General features: G+C 37.0%; 2 protein-coding genes across 2 annotated transcripts; one reads left to right on the top strand and one right to left on the bottom strand.

Annotated features, from left to right (window-relative positions):
- Window positions 1–2356: 2356 nt before the first annotated feature.
- On the bottom strand, window positions 2357–3964 carry LOC126700865 (uncharacterized). Its single transcript, XM_050399043.1, has 3 exons — window positions 2979–3964; window positions 2775–2876; window positions 2357–2618 (listed from the first exon to the last, which is right to left on the bottom strand). Exons 1-3 carry the CDS (start codon window positions 3962–3964, stop codon window positions 2357–2359), a joined length of 1350 nt encoding a protein of 449 aa, XP_050255000.1.
- A 7469-nt stretch (window positions 3965–11433) lies between these two features.
- Window positions 11434–17029, top strand: LOC126699888 (cinnamoyl-CoA reductase-like SNL6). Its single transcript, XM_050397857.1, has 5 exons — window positions 11434–11660; window positions 12215–12369; window positions 13148–13339; window positions 15864–16204; window positions 16704–17029. Exons 1-5 carry the CDS (start codon window positions 11528–11530, stop codon window positions 16780–16782), a joined length of 900 nt encoding a protein of 299 aa, XP_050253814.1. The 5' UTR covers window positions 11434–11527; the 3' UTR covers window positions 16783–17029.
- The last annotated feature ends 1563 nt before the right edge of the window (window positions 17030–18592 follow it).

The following is an 18592-nucleotide window of genomic DNA, read 5'->3' as shown; positions in this document are numbered from 1 at the left end:
CCTTATGCTTGTTCGGATGATCATTTGCTTTGCTATGTGGTCGTTGTAGTCATTTCTATATGACTGTTTTGGTGTATGATCAAGTTGCTCATATGTTTCACATCATGTTTACTTGATCGCAATTTACTTGTTACATTATACTTGTCCTTTTATTACTTGCTTTATCTTGAGGGTCTAATGTGTTTTGTGCAAGTGCTTCAGGTTATAGGTATATATGTTTCAAGTTCAGCACAGCTCCTAAGATTCATGATTGGGGGAGTAATATGATAGGGGGAGAAAGAGAGAAAGAGCTTTGTGCTACATTAACTATGTTTGCTTTGCTCATAGTTCATGATTATGCTTAGCTATTTAAAATATTATTTTTTGTTTACCTTATTGCTTTGTAGCATCTTTTGTTACTCTTAAGATATTGCCAATATGTCTTGAGTACCTCACACTTGTGCCCTAGTAGGATCTTGTTCCTAGATGCATATACTTCATGTATTTTGCATTGGTCGAGTGCTGGACATGCAATTGATCCATGGGATTGCTCTTTATTGCATTGCGTGTCTAGATGAGCATTTACTTGCTAAATGTTCATTGTAGTCATTCTTCAATGGCTAATCTTGTTTGATCAAGTTTTGCTTACATGCTCTAGTGTGTTTACTAACTTGATCACATTTTACTTGCTCATATATGTACCATGTATTCAACTTGTCATAAGCTTAATGGAAGTTTTGTTTGTGTGCAAGCGTTTCAGGTTATAGGTATATAAGTGCAAGTGCTTCACAACTTCCAGATTAGATGCGAGTGAGTTTTGTCACTGTGCCCAAACTCACGTTTAAGTTTAGAGTCTATTATAGGGGTTTTGTCATGGAATAGCCAAAGGGGGAGATTGTAAAGTCGTGATTTACAACTATGTATTTAGTTGGCTTTTATTCCGTGCCAAATTTGATTGTAATTTTATTCAATCTTTTGTACTCTATATTTATTATGGGATTTAATTGTAAGGGTTGTGTGTTAGAGAGAGAGAGAGAGAGTGTGTGAAGACTCAAGCAATTGAAGCCAGAAGATTTCTCGCGAGTAGCTCGCGACTAAGCATCCCTCGAAGTGAAGCATGTGCCTTGCACATGACTGGAATGCGAAGAGTCAGTACAGATGGAAACAGTTGTGTTTTGCGAGTATCTCGTGGGTAAGGCCTTCCTGCGAGACACCCGTGAAACATTCTATTATGCCAGACTATACTATCTGATACACAATTTTTGTACTCACACTATATATATCCACATTACCCACAAATGTTAAGAAGTGCTTCTGAGAGAAAACCCTAGCCAAACACCTTGAGAGTTAGAGATTGTTATACCCACAATTCGCTACAAAATAGCTTGTAGATTTTCCTTAACTCCTACCTCTCCATTTCCATAACTCCTACCTCTCCATTTCCATAACATTGAGAGGTTGATAGCCTAAACACTTAACACACCCTTTCAGAGTGTCAAGTGATCATTTGGTGCTGCTGGGAAGCATTGGAAGAAGCCAAGGATGGTAAATGCAACATAGAGCTTATTACGGGATCCGGAGAGCCAGATAAAACACGGTTCCGAGGAGCCTTATTAGAGTAAGAGCTTGGAGGGCTTAGGTACAGTGGGTAGATTAGGCTTGGAGGGTCTCTCGCTAACCCATGTATCTCAACCGATTGTCTAGTGGGTCAATTACCACTTGGAGGATGGTGGAGAGGTTTTTCATCGAGTTCTTTGGTTTCTTCTTCGATAACATATTGGCGTGTTATCTGTGTTTTCTTTCTTCTTCCCTACTCTTTTACATTTCATTTTACTGCTGTGATTATATGAATATGTGTTAGAGTAGCTTGTTTGTTTATCCGCTCGCATTTACACTATTCCACACTTAGAATTAAGTTAGTGTAAAATTTATCAAGCCATAACTTTTATTTAGGGGGTCTAAATAGCTCTTGTGTTTTTAACACATTTTCGAGTTTTCATAAAAAAATAATCTAAGGAATACAACCAAAGTCATAAAAATACATTTGACTGCATATAATATATGATTCCTTACAATACTGTAGAACTAGAAATAATACTTTCACAAATTGTTCAGATTCCATGGGTGAGGTACAATAAGTCCATCCAGATCTTCTAGCCGATAAGCCCTCACTCTTACTACTGAAGTTACTCGAAAAGGCCCTTCCCAATTAGGGCCCAATTTTCCCAAGAGGGATTCCTTGCACTTCCAATGACCTTTCGTAAGACTAGATCTCCCGGAATGAAAGTCTTAACTTTTACCCTTTTTTCAAACCCCTGCCTAAGCTTTTGTTGGTATTGTGCCAATCTAACTATAGCAACTTCCCTTAGTTCCTCAGTCAAATCGAGGCTATGGGTAGGAATTGCTTGTTGCCGTCACCAAGGGATTGGTTGAACCTTGGAGTTGGGAATCCTGTTTTTGTAGGAATAACCACTTCGGATCCATAGGTCATGGAAAATGGGGTCTCACCTGTAGATCTTCTAGGCATCGTGCGGTAGGTCCATAGAACATGAGGTAGCTCGTCCACCCACTTTTCCTTTACTTCTTCCAATCTCTTCTTCAAACCATCCACAATAACTTTATTTGTGGCCTCTGCTTGCCTATTACTCTAGGGATATGACAGAGTAGAGTATCTGTTCTTTATTCCTAAGTCACAACAGTACCTTCGAAAGGCCTTATTGTCGAACTAAAGTCCATTATCCAAAATAAGAGTGCTCGAGACCCCTAATCTTGTGATGATATTCTGCCAAACAAACCTTTTCATGTCTTGATCTCGGATGTTTGCCAGTGGTTCAGCTTCCACCCATTTAGTGAAATAGTCAGTAGCAACAAGGAGATACTTGCGATTCCCTGTGGCTCTAGGGAAAGGTCCAACGATGTCCAAACCCCATTGGGCAAAAGGCCAAGGACTACTTAGTGGATTTAATAGTCCTCCTGGTTAATGAATGTTAGGAGCATACCTTTGACATTGGTCACATTTCTTAACATAATCTTGTGAGCTTTTTTGCATACTCGACCACCAATATCTTTGCGTCAAAGCTCTGTGAGCAAGTGACCTGCCCCTCGTATGGCTACCATAAATTCCCTTGTGTAGTTCTTCCAGCAACATATCCACTGCTTTGGGATGAACACATAACAAGTATGGTCCCAAGTATGAGCGTTTGTATAGTTTTTGGTCTTCAGAAAGCCAAAATCTTGGTTCTTTTCTATGAACCTTCTCCGCCTCAACCTTGTCCTCAGGTAGAATCCCATCTTTTAGGAACACAACCAATGGGTCTTGCCAAATGGAGCCAATCCTTGTAAAATTAACTCCTACTGGAGGCAGCTCATCATAAGCAGGCGACACATAACTCTCAATGAGTACAATTCGAGGCAGGTCCTCCCTACTAACCGTAGCCAGAGTTGCAAACAAATCAGCATGGGAGTTCATGCCTTGAGGGACTTGCTTAAGCGTAAAGGAATGAAAGTACCTCAACAATAGCTTAACTCGATTTAAGTACCAAAGCATCCTCGGGTCCTTCACCTCGTACTCACCTTGGACTTGTCCAACCATGAGCCTTGAATCACAATATGCTCTTAAAGTCTTACCCCCAAGTTTTTGCACAACAATTAATCCTACTAATAAAGCCTCATACTCCGCCTCATTATTTGTTGCCAAAAAACCGAGCCTGAATGACTTCTCCAAAGTAATCCCATTTGGTGAAATCATCACGATTCCTATTCCTGATCCCTTTTGGTTGGTTGCATCATCCACAAATAGTTGCCAGGTGCGATGAACTACAACAATCTCCACATGTACTGTCTCTTCAGGGTTTACCCTTTCCTCTGAGTTTCCCAATTCCTCGGTAAATTTCGCCACTAAATCCGCCAAAACTTGGCCCTTCATGGCTGTTCGGGGCATGTACTTGACATTAAATGCTCCGAGCGTGGCTCCCCATTTTGCCATTCTTCTTGTATAATCTAAATTTTGAAGCAGTGTTTATAAGAGCAACTGAGTCAAAACAAACATGGTGTGGGCTTGAAAATAATGAGGCAGCTTCTTGGTGGCATGGATTATAGCAAGAATTGCCTTTTCCAAATGGAGATACTTGACCTCGGCCTTTTGGAGGGACTAGCTAAAGTAATATATTGGTTTCTGAACTCCTTCGTCTATATGTACCAAGACCAAACTCATAGCATGCTAGGCCACAACCACATAGGCATATAAGACATCCTTTTTCTCTGGCCTGGACAGGATTGGTGGATGGGCCAGATACGCCTTCAACTCCACCAAGGCCCTATCACATTCTTCAGAACACGTAAAATCTTGCCATTTGTGCAAGAGTTGGAAGAACGGTCTACACTATTCTACAGATCTTGATATAAACCTGTTCAGAGCCGTCGTCATCCCAATCAGGTGTTGAACTTCTTTCGGGTTCTGAGGAGGATGCAAACCATGAATAACCTTAATCTGATCGGGGTTAACCTCAATCCTGCAATGGGTTATCATATAGCTTAAAATCTTTCCTAACCCAACTCCAAAATAACATTTTGAAGCATTTAGACGTAGCTTGTGTTTTCTTAAGATTGCGAAAATGTCACTGAGGTCTAACAGATGGTCAGTCTTTTCTTTACTTTTCACTACCATATCATCAATATAGGCTTCCACATTCTTTTCTAACGGACTCTCAAACATTGTTGTCACCATTCTTTGGTACGTGGACCCAGCGTTCTTTAGTCTGAATGGCATTACTCTATAATGGTAGTTTCTTGTTAGAGTGAGGAAGGCAGTTTTTTCTTGATCCAACAATGCTAAGGGGATCTGGTGGTATCCCTGAAAAGTGTCCAGGAAACTCATCCTAGGATGTCCAAATGTTGCATCCACTAATTGATCTATTATGGGAATCGGAAACGGGTCTTTTGGACAGGCCTTATTAAGATTTGTGAAATCTACACATACTCTCCACTTTCTCGACTTCTTCTTCACCACCACCATATTGGCCAACCATTCAAGGTAGAAAACCTCTTTGATTGCTCCAGCCTATTGTAAGAGACCTCGAAAGTAGCGTCCCTCAAAAAAAGAGATTCAAGTACCTTTTAGGGTACCTCTCTTTTTGGGTAAGTGGTATGGAGTTGCTACTTACTTTTTTATACAAAAAATAAGAAAAAATAAATACATGATTGAATTGTTTTCTTCATTGATTGAATAAATATTACATATTTGATAAACTTGAAAATTATATAGTTTTGGGTCCTAATTACAATCTACCAAAAATACATGGCTTGTTGTCCTAGTCACATTCTACCCAAAAATAAACAAAAACAAGGCTAGATCTACTTAGTCAAAGACCTAAATCTGGAGGCTAGGTTACAGAATGGGATGGTGTTAGGCAGCCATTCCACCCAAACAGAGTCTAGTCTTGTAGACTTTTGTGACCAATGTACCTTTTTATGCATGTTATGAATGATATGTTGAACATGTGAATTAAAAACTAAATCACACAAATTTATTTATGAATGAAGTCTCTTCTTTTGTTTTTTAAAAAATTCAGATCTGTTTTGATTGGTAAAATAATTGATTTTGATTTGTCAAAATACCAGATCTGTTTTGTAGTATGTAGAAAAAATAGTTTTTGATGATAAAAATCCAGATCTGTTTTTAATACATAAAATAAAGTCTTTTGATTTGAAAAAACATCAGATCTAAATTTAGGAGCTCAAAATAGTGGTTTTTGATAACAGAAAAATCAAATCTGTTTTATGATGAAATAAAAAAAAGGGTTTTGGCAATAGAAAAACCAAATCTGTTTTTTATATGTTTTAAAAGAATGGTTTTTTTTTTTTTTTTTTAAGAAGAGAGTTTCACTCATAATTTAAATTCATGCAAAATGAATAAAACAAACACAAACACAACAAGGTTTTATCTTTTTCTTTATTCCAAAAATTTGCATATGTTTTAAGAAAAATCGGATTTCTATTTTAAGAAAGATACAAATAAGTTTTGATGTGAGAAAATTTAGATCTGCATCTAAAGAAGATGCAGATCCCTTTTATTTTGAAGAAAAATTCAGATCTACAGCTTAGAAACGATGCAGATCTGTTTTTATATTGAGAAAAACTTAGATCTACATTTAGAAAAGATGCAGATCTATTTTTGTATTGAGAAAAATTCAGATCTACATCTAGAAAAGATGCAGATCTGCTTTTGTATTGAGAAAAATATAGATCTTCATTTAAGAAAGATGTAGATCTATTTTATTTGAAGAAAAATTCAAATCTGCATCTATAATGAGGTAGATTTATTTTATTTGAAGAAAAATTCAGATCTGCATCTAAGGAAGATGCAGATCTATTTTATTTTTATTTAAAAAAAAAAAAGAGTTGACTACATGCAGATCTTTAAAACTAAGAAATAGATTATACCAACAATGAAGGAATCAAGAACATATTTTCATGAACTAAATTAACAAGGTAAAATATGAATATCTAAAACAATTAAGCATGCATCATCATGATAAAGAAAAGCATAAAAACAAAAGGGTTAGAAAACAACCTCTTTCATGAGCACACTTTGTTCTTGGGTGGATGTTTTAGGGTTCAAAGAAACTTATTAAGTTATCTTTGAAACCTAAAAAACCCTAATTTAAGCAGCAACACTCAGAGAGAGGATAAGAAAATATGAGCAATTTGAGAGTCTAAAACGCATGCCTCTTAGAGTGTTAAAAAAAAAGGTGCTGAATTATGAGGTTCAGTCTCTATTTATAGAGATCAGAGGGCTCTAAAATATAGGTACGGACGATTAGGGTTTGAATCTGGACGCATCCTTTTGTGAAAAGGTCGAAAAGGGTGTGCCTTATCATCACCCAAAGGTCGTTGGGCCAAAGCCCAAATAATGGAAATTCGGCCCTTTTAGAGTGTTGTTCGGCACTCCAAAAGTGCCTAATTGCCCTTTGGACTCCGAACACTCTTTCGTGTTCAGGTGCCGTTTGGACTCCTCCTCTAGGGTTTTTTGGCCAGTCCTTGTACCTAGACGTGTTTTCATCCTCCGTTTATGATTTTTAATCTCTTTTTTTGGGATAATTCGGGCTATTTAAGAACAATTATCTTGTAGATAAATACCCTAAAATAAATCTTGATAAAGTTCAGATTATCCACAATTTTAATGTTATCCAATCATCCCTTTTATTCATATGCATGCAATCTTATTTTAAACACTAATCATCAACCAATCACAAAATTATCTAATTAATTTTAATTGTTTAACTAATCAAAATTAATTTAAATTGATCATGTGTGGTTGATTTTACCTAGACACAATGCATGTTGACCTTGCAAACTTGATCATGCGATATCTTTCGATCCGATTGTTCAATTTGGAAATTAGAAACACCGTTGTGACCGTTAGAATCTCAAGATCATTTTTATGATATGCAATGAATGAATTAATTCATGTAATGCAAAGACAAGTTGATGCATGTAATGCAAGAACGATTTGATGTATGTTATGCAATCATGATTTTGAAGTACATGGATGGTCATTCAAGTCATTCTCCTTGATTAAATCATGGGTGCAAAATTGAGTGTCTACACCTATTTAAGTTTACGGACCTTGTCTTTTACGACTTCAGAGTGTTCTTTGGATGACCACTGAGGTAATTGTTTCTTTGGTGTTGCATTAGGGTTAGCATTCAGATGATGATAAATAAATTTGGGATTAATCCCAGGTGCTACATATGCACTCCACATGAAAATATCAAGATTATCTTCCAAAAAATCAATCAGCTGTGCTTTGTCCTTTACTAGGAGTAGAGCCTCGACTTGAAAATATCTGTCCATGTGTTCCCCAATAATGACCCTCTCCGACTCCTCGCACGATAATGAATTTTTCGAAAATGTTGGCGACCCGAACTATGATTGCTACAACGTCGGGACCATTTCAAAAGAACTCAACTTAGTAACGTGATGATCAATCGTTGCCACTATGCATTGTCTAGCTATTGATTAACTTCCCACTAATTAGCCACCCCTCCATTAGTGAGATACTTCACCTTAATGTGCAATGTAGATGCGACCGCCCCCATGGCATGCAACCATGGTTTGGCCAAGATGGTAGTGTACGGCGAAAAGGCACCCACTACTATGAAATCTACATTCACCATTTTATCCCTAGTCAAAACGGGCAATCAAATTCTCCCTTTAGGGATAATGACGTTCCCATCGAACCCAATCAGCAGGGTGTCATATTGGTCCATATCTTCGGGTTTGAGCCCTAGACCTTTAAATAGGTCTGAGTACATTATTTCAACCCTACTGCCTTGGTCAATCATCATCCTTTTGACATCATACCTCACTATCCACAAGGTCACTAGCAGGGCATCACCATGTGGCTGAATGGTTCCTAACTTATCATCTTCAGAAAATCCTATGATTGGTTGATATGAGATTCTAGGCCTTTTACTTGAGGATTTTCCCTCAGGGCCTTCCACCTATGATGACACCAGCATTATCCCACTAGTTGGATGAGGCTCCTCTATTAGGGTTACAAAGATGACATTTATTGTCCCCAAAGATGCCCGAGGTGCACCATCATTATGTAATGCAATCCTGGACCGATCTACCTGATTATTTGACTATTGCAGGAATTGCTTCAATGTACCAGCTTTAACCAATTGATCCGAAAAGGCTTGCAAAGTTCTGCAGTCCTCAGTCGTATGGCCACGGTCCTAGTGATATTGGCAATATAGGCTTTGATTTCTTTTAGTGGGGTCACCCCCATCTTATTTAGTCATTTAAAATAAGGCTCATGCTTAATCTTATCTAGCACTTGATATATCAGCTCCTTAAACACCGAATTCACCACTTGAGGAGCCATAACATTATGGGATGCTTGATTATAATACTCCTTCCTTGGTCAAGAGGACGAGAACCGGCCTCCTGAGCTATCCCTTCAATCAGTGGTGGAAACCTTAGTTTTACCCCTAGTGGAGTTTCGATTATCCTCGACCCTTTTTTGATCTTTAATCTGGTCCATTAATTGGTGCATATTTTGAGGTGGTTTTCATGGCAAGTGACTTCCACAAATCAGAGTTTGTTAGAAGACCCACTTTAAAAGTTTGCACGGCAACGTCCTCAAAATTTTTGTCAATTTCATTATAAACTTCCCAGTAACGGTCAAAATAAGTCTTCAATGTTTCTCCCTCTCTCATTGACATTGAAACTAAAGAGTCCAAAGGTCTGGGGACTTGATTACAGGTCAAGAATCTTGCCCTAAATGCCTTGGTTAACTCCTCAAAAGAATGTATCGACCCCTCCGCAAGACTGTCAAACCACCTCATTGCTAGTGGACTAAGGCTTGAGGGGAAAACCTTACATATCAAAGCTTTATTCTTGGAGTGAATAGCCATTCTTTGGTTAAAGTGGCTCACATGTTCAACTGGGTCAGTACTACCATTGTAGATGGTGAAGGTCGGTTGGTGGAAATAGCGAGAGAGCTCAGCTTGCTCGATACACTGAGAAATTGGAGAGCAAGATATTTGAAGGAGAGCTTTACTCATGGCATCATGCCCCTAACCCCTCCTTGGTGGGGTTCCAGATTTCTTACAATGATGCCTCAGTCCTGAAGTATGCCAGGACGATGATGTGAATGAATCATTGGGTGGAGTCCTGCTCCTAGGCCGATAACTTTCATCACTGCCAGTACTTGAGTATTAGCTTGAAGGAGGAGTCTTGTCATTCGTCACTTGAGTCCTGTGTCGAAGATGTCTACATAATCGTTCTAATTTTCTCTCCAAGCTATGCACTTCTTCATCTAGCGATTGACGACTAGCCTCCTGCTGCCTCATTCTCCCTGAAGAAAAAGAAGATGCTCCTTGACTATGCGCATGAGCCTCATGGCGATCTCTCCTCCGCTCCAAATTAATGAAGTGGTCCCTATGCTGGGAGCCAACAGATTCCATTGATCCACTTTGTCTTTGACCAGACATAGTTAAGAAGTTGTACAAGCATATTCAAAGAGACTTTCCCACAAATGATGCCAATGATGGTGGAAAAAAAGCGAAAAAACAACTTTATGTCTTAAATGATGATTCTTGCTATTTACTATCACAATTAATTTCTTTAGAGATGGGAAGTCAAGTCTATTTTATAATACCCAATGCAAAGATTAGGAAGGCTTATGTCATTGAATTAAAAGAGAGATGGTATTTATTTCATTGATGTTCAGTTTGAAAGCTGATTAAAGAAAAACACAAGTGTTGATCGTCGGGTCTAATCCGAGGAGGATATTTCAAGAATGGATGAACTCCTTTCTTTCTTTCTTTTTCTGCACTCTTTCTTTGTCTCCCCCACTTCAGATCTTTTTCTTGCTTTATATATCCAGCTTAAATGTATCTGGATTCTACATTTGGAGGGTTGGGATCACATTCCTAGAATTCTTGTCTCATCTAGAACATACCAGCAAGCTTTACACTGAAATCTTAGCTGTCCCACCACTGTTCATGATCATTTCTTCATTAATGTGGCTAGAGAAGTGGTTGTCTTGCATTTAATGCGGAGGGAATGTCTTATATATCCTTCTTTCTTCATCTTTCTCATATTCTGTGCCAAGTCAGTTTTCTTTCCTTTTTGGTGGTTTAGCTTTGTGTCCTTCATATAACTAGTGCTCATCCCTCCGAGGTCCGAAGTATGTCCTCGAAGTCCTCATCATGTAAGTTACCCTAACCTCCCTTCAACTCGTGAGATCACCTCCTTAGATCATTTTTTCAGATTTTAGCTCCTCAAAAATAACTTTGACCGCTTGTTTACCTGTTTTGGATCTTCATCCCCCCACAATATATATATATATATATATATATATATATATATATATATATATACATAACTATAAATTCCATCCTCTCTTATTTTTTACCTGGCTAAAAATAAAATCAGACTTGTCAAAATGATACATAAATATTTTTGTTGTTGTTCCCCTGACCCCATAACAAAAGAAGATCAAATAAAATTTTGTGAGAGCATAGGGATTAGTCTAATAATCAAAGACTCTGAGATACAAAAGATTTAACTTAAAACTTTGGACTATTATTAATTGCAAGGGCCATAAGGTTGACCTTTATGTCCTTATCTGTTTAATTATGCATCAATTGGCTTAGCTAGCATATTCCCATCCTCCTATATATATATGCACTGTCATTGACCCATTGCCACCTCTCTCTTTCTCTCACCATTAATTATTAGCCCCACGAAAGTGAGCAAATGCAACTATGCAAGCTTCAGTCCTTCAAACCAATCTCTTTCATAAACCCCATTAATATTAATACTACCAATCGTTCTGTCCTTACGTTCTTCTTTCTCATTTCTTCAACTTCCACCTTCCCCAACCATCAACTAACTAGTATATTACTTCAATAATCTTTCTTTATGTTATTTTCTCTGTTATAAATACTACTACATTTCATTTGCTTACTTCATCTTGAAGACACTTCCTCCTCATCTTCCCCTATAGCCTTAGCTATCTATCTAGCTATCTCCCATGGCTCCAGCTTCTTTCACTCAGAACTCAAAGACAGTTTGTGTAATGGACGCTTCTGGCAGCTTAGGCTCCACCCTTGTGGAGCGGCTTTTGCATAAAGGCTACACAGTCCACGCCGCTGTCCAAAACCATGGTTGCTATTGCTTTTCTTCTTTTTAACTATTTATTTACTTAATTATTTCTTTCATCAAAATCAATAATGTTTTATCTAGCTCTTTGTGCACCGGACTTGTTTTCCACTACTTTTCTCTCTTCGTAGCTTTCATTTTTGGAAAATATGTTGCATAATAAGGTACTTTTTTGTTTGAAACTATAGTTGTATGAATCACTAGAAGCAACCCATCCACACTGTTGCCATTGACAATCTTTAAGAAACATGTTAGATCGATGTGAGTAGAATTTTGTGTGTATTTTCTAGAAAACCATCTTAAAAAATCCACAAACAATTTGCCCATTTCGTTACAAATAACATGGGAGAAATTATAGTTTATTTTGCACATTCACATCATTTTCCAGGCAGTTGAACTGATAGAGTGCAACTGCAACCGGCCCTTATTGGGTTTGCTGTCCAATTATATTATTATTTTTAGAGTTTATTATTGTAGTGCTTATGTTTACAATGCCACAGCCGACTATTAATTATGTTTACAAAGACTTATTTTGGTCCATATGTTTTATGGGAATCAGGTATACAATGTTTTGAAGGGGAGCATTATGATAATAAGAAATTGAGGGTTTTTCATTCAGACCCTTTGGACTACCATAGCATTATGGATGCCTTGAAGGGATGCTCTGGCTTATTCTACTCCTTCGAGCCTTCTTCAGATCAGCCCACTTATGATGTATGCCTACTACTTCCGATAGTACTCTTCATGTTTTCATATATCTATTGTAGACTCTTTTTTGTTTAGTAAAAATTCAGGTGAATTGACCCCAGATTTAAGCCCATAGATAAAGGGTAGAATATCAAGGTAGTTAATGGAAATATGGAATAACTATTATACCAGAAAATTCGAATTTCTTTGGTGATAGATAACATAATTTTTAATAATTAACAAAATAAAGTTAGACAACTCGGGGTTTAAGTGATATTCCAATGGTATTGTTATCTTTTGATACTCAATGTCTATGGTTTAAACTTGAATCGCACCTCACCGGCCCTTACCCACTTGAGAGGGAGAGAAAAGATGGCTTGTCCCACTTTTTTTCTTCTTAATTAGTTTCAAATAAATAATACAAATAAAAGAGGATTCTCCAAGACCTAGCGACCTAAAATAGTCTCTTGAATTTGTATATGATTATAAATTCAATTTTATTCAAGAACACAAACAAGCCCAAGGACACCATATCTTACTTAATGTCTTTTAGTTTTAGGGTCACTTCCTAACATATGTACACCTAAAATTAAATCCGATGTAGAATTAACGTAACTTGCATCGTTTCATTAAAACTCCCAACCAATACTATGTACGAATTAGTCCAGTACTATGACAGCTAGTGCAGGCATATAATTTGGGGTTGAGAATTCAAATAAATGAAAATTAAAGGATAATTCTGCAAAATGAAGTAGCTGTGGGTGCTCCATGCATGTAATTAATAATAAGGGCGTGTTTGGTGCAGGAATTTATGGCAGAGGTTGAGGTCAGGGCAGCTCACAATGTGCTGGAAGCTTGTGCAAGAACAGACACTATAGACAAAGTTGTCTTTACATCGTCTGCTACCGCCGTTATATGGAGAGATGACCGTAATACGATGTCGTCTGATATTGATGAGAGGCATTGGAGTGACATTAATCTTTGTAGAAAATTCAAGGTACCAATGCATTAACCATGCTGCAAAAAATTGTTCAAATTAATATTCAAATGCATTAGATGTATGTGTAATATGATATGTGTATAAATATATTCAATATGCCAATTTAGATTTTGTTTACTATTATAATTAGTTTATAACTTTTCCAACCTTCCCAGGGTGCTTGCTTCCTAACATTTATACTTGTTTGTTTGTGATTTGAATGAACTTATTTTTATATCAATGGTAAAGTTAACGGATGCCATAAAGATATTGGTTTAAGAAATATTTTTAGAAATGTTTTATGCGAAACGAAAAAGTAATTAAAATTTTGAGTAATGTTATAGCCACAAACTATTTTTAACATTTTTATAGATTGTTGTTGTGACTAACTTCTTACTGGTTCTCATCCTGGCTTACTAATTACATTACTTTTTTATTTACCAATAATCAGTCATCAATTAGCAATTTGTAAAAGATTTTGTAAAAAAAATTTGTATCTCTAGCATTTTCCTAAATTTGTATGGCTTTTTATATTTTTAATTAAAGTTGTAAGGTTGAATTTATTCAACCATCTAATTGGCTTTATTCCGTGCCAAATTTGCTTGTAATTCAGCATTTAGTAACCCTGTATTTAGGTGGGATTGTTGTAAGGGTAGTGAGTGAGATAGAGTGAAGTTTGCTCAAGAGTGTGCAAGAAAACAGAGTGTCGCGGCTGGGACTCGCGGGTGGACTCGCGGCTTCAACCCGCCAGAAGATGCACACGTGCCAAGCATGCTGGAAGATGAACAGTCATGCTAGCTGGAGCACTACAGGACAAAACAGGACAACTGGCCATACGGTTAACTCGCGACTGGAACTCGCGACTTGGTCAAGCCGCGAGGTCAAGCCGCAAGCCACCCCTGTTTTGGAAAAACCTGACGTTTCGCATTCCTCTTCACTCCAGTATAAATACCCTTTTAACCCACGATTGAAAGAGAGCTTCCAGAGAGAATTTTGAGAGAGAAACCCTAAAGAAAAACCAGATTGTTTCACCCACAATCTCTACCTTAGAGTCTCATCAAATTCCCTCACTCTCTTCCTCTCCATTGTCAAATCCTTGAGAGGCTTTATACCAAACCTGGTTCTCACCATTATCATCTCTGTGAGACAGTCGTTTGGAGTTCTGGGAAGCAGTTAGGAAGGAGCCAATCTTCATTGGTTGATGCTACGGTGTAGTAGCGGAATCCGGAAAGCTAGAAAAGAAAAAGGTTCGGCGCAACCTCGTTGGAGCAAGAAGCTTGGAGGGCTTAGGTGCATTGGGTAGATTAGGCTTGGAGGGTCTATTGCTGTCCTTGTATCCCAACTGTATTTTCTAGTGGATTGACTACCGCTTGGAGGGCGGCGGAGAGGTTTTTCGCCGAGGTCTTCGGTTTCCTCTTCGATAACATATCTGGTGTTATCTCTGTGTTTGCATCTTCCTTCCTCTCTATCTCTGCCTTTACATTATCTGCTGTGGTTTATTTTGTTGTGGCTTAGATAGTTGTTTAATCAATTCCATATTATAGCATATGTTAAGTTTTCGCACACTAGTTGTTTGACATATTGCTTGTGTTGATTAAGTTGGTTTTTTTTGGGGGTCTAAACGTTCAAAAGTGTTTTTGTACACGTTTTTGAACTTTCAAAAGTGATGTCAAAACTTTTCTAAAATGATTTATTAACAATTGCTCTAAAGGCACCTATTAACATGACCATTTTATCAATTTATTTTGCTTATTGTGTAAAAGTATAATTTCACATTGAAAGAGATGATTTAAATGTATGTTTGAATTTCATTTGAAATGGATTTGGAGTAGGTTCCTAGACTTTTATGGTGTAAATTGTATAGAATTGGACAAATTATTAAAGATTGGTTGCCTTATGGTTGGAATTATAAGATTGGGTAAACTTTATGAATATTCATGGGTTCTAGTCAATTGAGCTGGCAAGATATTTTTTATCGGATAAGGAATTAGTGAGTTTAGCAAGAAAAAGAAAAAAGGAATTTGTGTTCAAATCTTGTATAAAAAAAAAAAAAAAAAAAAAAAAGTTAGTTAATGTCTTAATCTGATAATAAAAAGTAATTATAATGGATGTAATATTAAAATTTTTAAATTTATAATATTTTTATATTAACACAACTTAAAAAAAGAAGATAATAATCCTGATTTAGTTTGTACAGGATTGGACAAACAATTAAAGAGCTGTTGCCTTATAGTTGGATTGGATCTATAAGATAAGAACAGCATGACAAAGTAATAAAGAGTGGTTGACTTATTATGGGTGGACATAAAAATGCAACCGCTTGAATGGTTTGGAATTTCAATTTTTGATTAACAATTTATCACACATTTTGAAATTGGATTGGATCTATATGTAGTCACACATTTTGATTGACAATTCATCACTTCAACGACAATTTCAATTACTTTTTAGCACTTATTAATCACAATGTAAACAATAACATATTACAGTTTAAATTAGATTTCACATGCAATTGAATTGACAAAATTTTGCATTTGATTAGTTGTGGCACGCTTTATCAAAGACCCTGGCCGAGAAGACAGCATGGGCCTTAGCCATGGATCGAGGTGTGAACATGGTGTCCATAAACGGAGGGTTCCTGATGGCTCCTCCTCATCTAACAATCAAAAACCCATATTTGAAAGGAGCGGCTGAGATGTACGAAGATGGTGTATTTGTTACTGTGGATCTCAACTTCATTGTGGACTCTCACATCTGCATCTTTGAAAATGTCTCATCCTATGGCCGATATCTCTGTTTCAATCATGTCATCAGTTGCAACAAAGATGCCACTAAGCTTGCTGACATATTATTGCCACCCTCTGAAGCCTGTTCTCCTGAAAGGTTTGTATGGTTTTGGTCATCTCAAAAATTGTTCAAAATCCTAAGTAACTTCTAGTGGGACATTTTGCAATCAATGGTGTTATGAATAAGCTTGGTAACCCGATAGTTATATCGGTTAATTGAGGATTTAAATTCTAGATGTCTTGTAAATATCAAGAGGTATCAACTAGTTGATCTCCATAACTCATATAGTTTAGTATTATTAGTGAATACAAGCCTTGAAAATCAATTCATACAGTCTAATGAAGTTGATAAAAGATAATTCAATAGAAGTAAAATATATTAATAATAATAGAAGAAAAATATTTTAATAATAATTAAATAAAATTAAGGAAAATGATCCGACTCCCATTTATATCCTCCCTGTCTCTAATTTATTCATGTGTTGCATCTAGCTAGGTGCTACGGCCTTAATAATTGTCCATTTAAGCTCTATTCTATGTATAGACTATAGCAACATATTTATTTGATTATTATTATTATTATTATTTTTGGGTAGATTGGAGGACACAAGAGTGTACCAGCAAAGGATAAGCAACAAGAAACTAAACAAATTGATGGTGGATTTTGAAAGTTGATCACCTCAGGAAGATTGATTTGCAGCTTCAACAAGCAGAGACCATCTCTTTCTTTCTTTCTTTTTTTGGGTTTGCTGAGGTTTCTTTTAATTTTTGGTATAATTTCGTTACTGAAAGGTGAAAAATTAGCTTTTTTATTTTTTATTTTTTTAGGGTGAAAGGTTAGTTCTAGGTATGGGATTGCTGAATTCCTTAATGAAATCTTGCAGTCAAAAAATGAATGTTACCGTCAATGGTCTGGAAGGAATTGATCTTCTTCTTCTTCTTCTTTTATTTTTTAATTCTTTTTATGCCTTAACTAAATCAGTTAGAAACTTAGAATATAAATGACTAAAACCATCACTACAAAACGTCCTTAATCTTTATTTTACATTTGAAATCTTTATAATGCATACCAAAAAGGCAATAAAACATATATCATCACATAATCTTAAACAAGCAATCGCCTACAGCAGTGTAAATTTGATAGATTATGTAAGGTTGAATTTTATCAACCATCTTGTTGGTTTTATTTCGTGCCAAATTTGCTTGTATTTTAACAATTAGTAACCCTGTATTTAGGTGGGAATTATGTAAGGGTAGTGAGTGAGAGAGTGTGAAGAAATGCTCAAGATTGTGTAAGGATGCAAAGACTCACAGGTGACTCACGGCTGGCAAGCCGCCAAAGTTGGCACACGTGCGGAGCATACAGGGGAGCTGAAGAGTCACATCAGCTGTTGCACTACAAGACAAAAGTCCCAGGCTAGCCAGGCCGTTAACTCGCGGCTTGAACTCGCGACTTAGCCTAGTCGCGAGGTCAAGTCGGCAGACCACCCTATTTGGGAAAAACTGGCTTTTCACATTCCTTCTCACCCTACTATATATATACCCTTATACCCACGATATTCAGAGAGCTTTTAGAGAGAATTTTGAGAGAGAAACCCTAGAGAAAAACAAGATTGATTCATCCACAATCTTCACATAAAGACTCTTCAAATTCCTCAACTCTCTTCCTCTCCATTGTCAAATCCTTGAGAGGTACATTACCAAAACCTTTTCTCACCATACCTATATCGGTGAGAAGGCCATTTGGTATTTGGAAAGTAGTTAAGAAGGGACCAATTTTATATTGGTTGATGCTATGGTCAAGTAGCAGAATCCGGCAAGTTAAAGAAGAAATAGGTTTGGCGTAACCTTGTTGGAGTAGGAGTTTGGAGTGCTTAGGTACATTGGGTAGATTAGGCTTGGAGGGTCTTCTGCTGTTCATGTATCCCAACTAAATTCTTTAGTGGATTTTTTACCGCTTGGAGGGCAGTGGAGAGGTTTTACGCCAAGAGTTTTGGTTTCCTCTTCGATAACACATCGAGTGTTGTCTTTGTGTTTGCATCTCTCTTCCCTTAATCTTTTCCATTTAATTTTTGTTGTGGATGTGATTTTATTTGGTCTAGATGGTTTATCAATTCTGTATTAAGCTTATGTTCATTTTCCACACATTAATTGTTTGATATTAAGCTCGAATTGGTATTTTATAAATTGGGGGTCTAAACATTCAAGGTGTTTTATACACTTATTGAACTTTCATTTGGTATCAGAGTGGGTACACTTTTATTGGTTTCATTACCATAGTGTGATCCTTGACCCCATATTGAGATGGACCGGTCTCAATCTTTAAATGCTCCACCATATTTTGATGGTAGCAACTATGCCTTTTGGAAAGTAAGGATGAGAGCATTTCTGTGTTCTATAGATGAGGCTGTTTGGGATGCTGTTGAAATAGGTTGGACAAAGCCAGAGACAGCCAGCCAAATCCACTTGAGATAAGGCAGCCCTC

This window comes from Quercus robur, chromosome 9, assembly GCF_932294415.1.
Source record: "Quercus robur chromosome 9, dhQueRobu3.1, whole genome shotgun sequence".
Classification (NCBI taxonomy): domain Eukaryota; kingdom Viridiplantae; phylum Streptophyta; class Magnoliopsida; order Fagales; family Fagaceae; genus Quercus; species Quercus robur.
Note: the sequence above shows the minus strand (reverse complement) of the source record. Positions and strands in the feature narration are given on the sequence as shown.

Bases quoted from the DNA above. Each gene is read 5' to 3' on its own strand.
- LOC126700865 (XM_050399043.1), bottom strand. From the start codon at position 3,964: ATGGCAAAATGGGGAGCCACGCTCGGAGCATTTAATGTCAAGTACATG. The intron at 2,877-2,978 runs GTATGCTCCTAA...ACCTTTCCCTAG, and splicing joins AAATGTGACCAATGTCAAAG to AGCCACAGGGAATCGCAAGT. The intron at 2,619-2,774 runs GTTTGTTTGGCA...CTAGAGTAATAG, and splicing joins CGAGATCAAGACATGAAAAG to GCAAGCAGAGGCCACAAATA.
- LOC126699888 (XM_050397857.1), top strand. From the start codon at position 11,528: ATGGCTCCAGCTTCTTTCACTCAGAACTCAAAGACAGTTTGTGTAATG. The intron at 13,340-15,863 runs GTACCAATGCAT...GCATTTGATTAG, and splicing joins ATCTTTGTAGAAAATTCAAG to TTGTGGCACGCTTTATCAAA. The intron at 16,205-16,703 runs GTTTGTATGGTT...ATTTTTGGGTAG, and splicing joins GAAGCCTGTTCTCCTGAAAG to ATTGGAGGACACAAGAGTGT.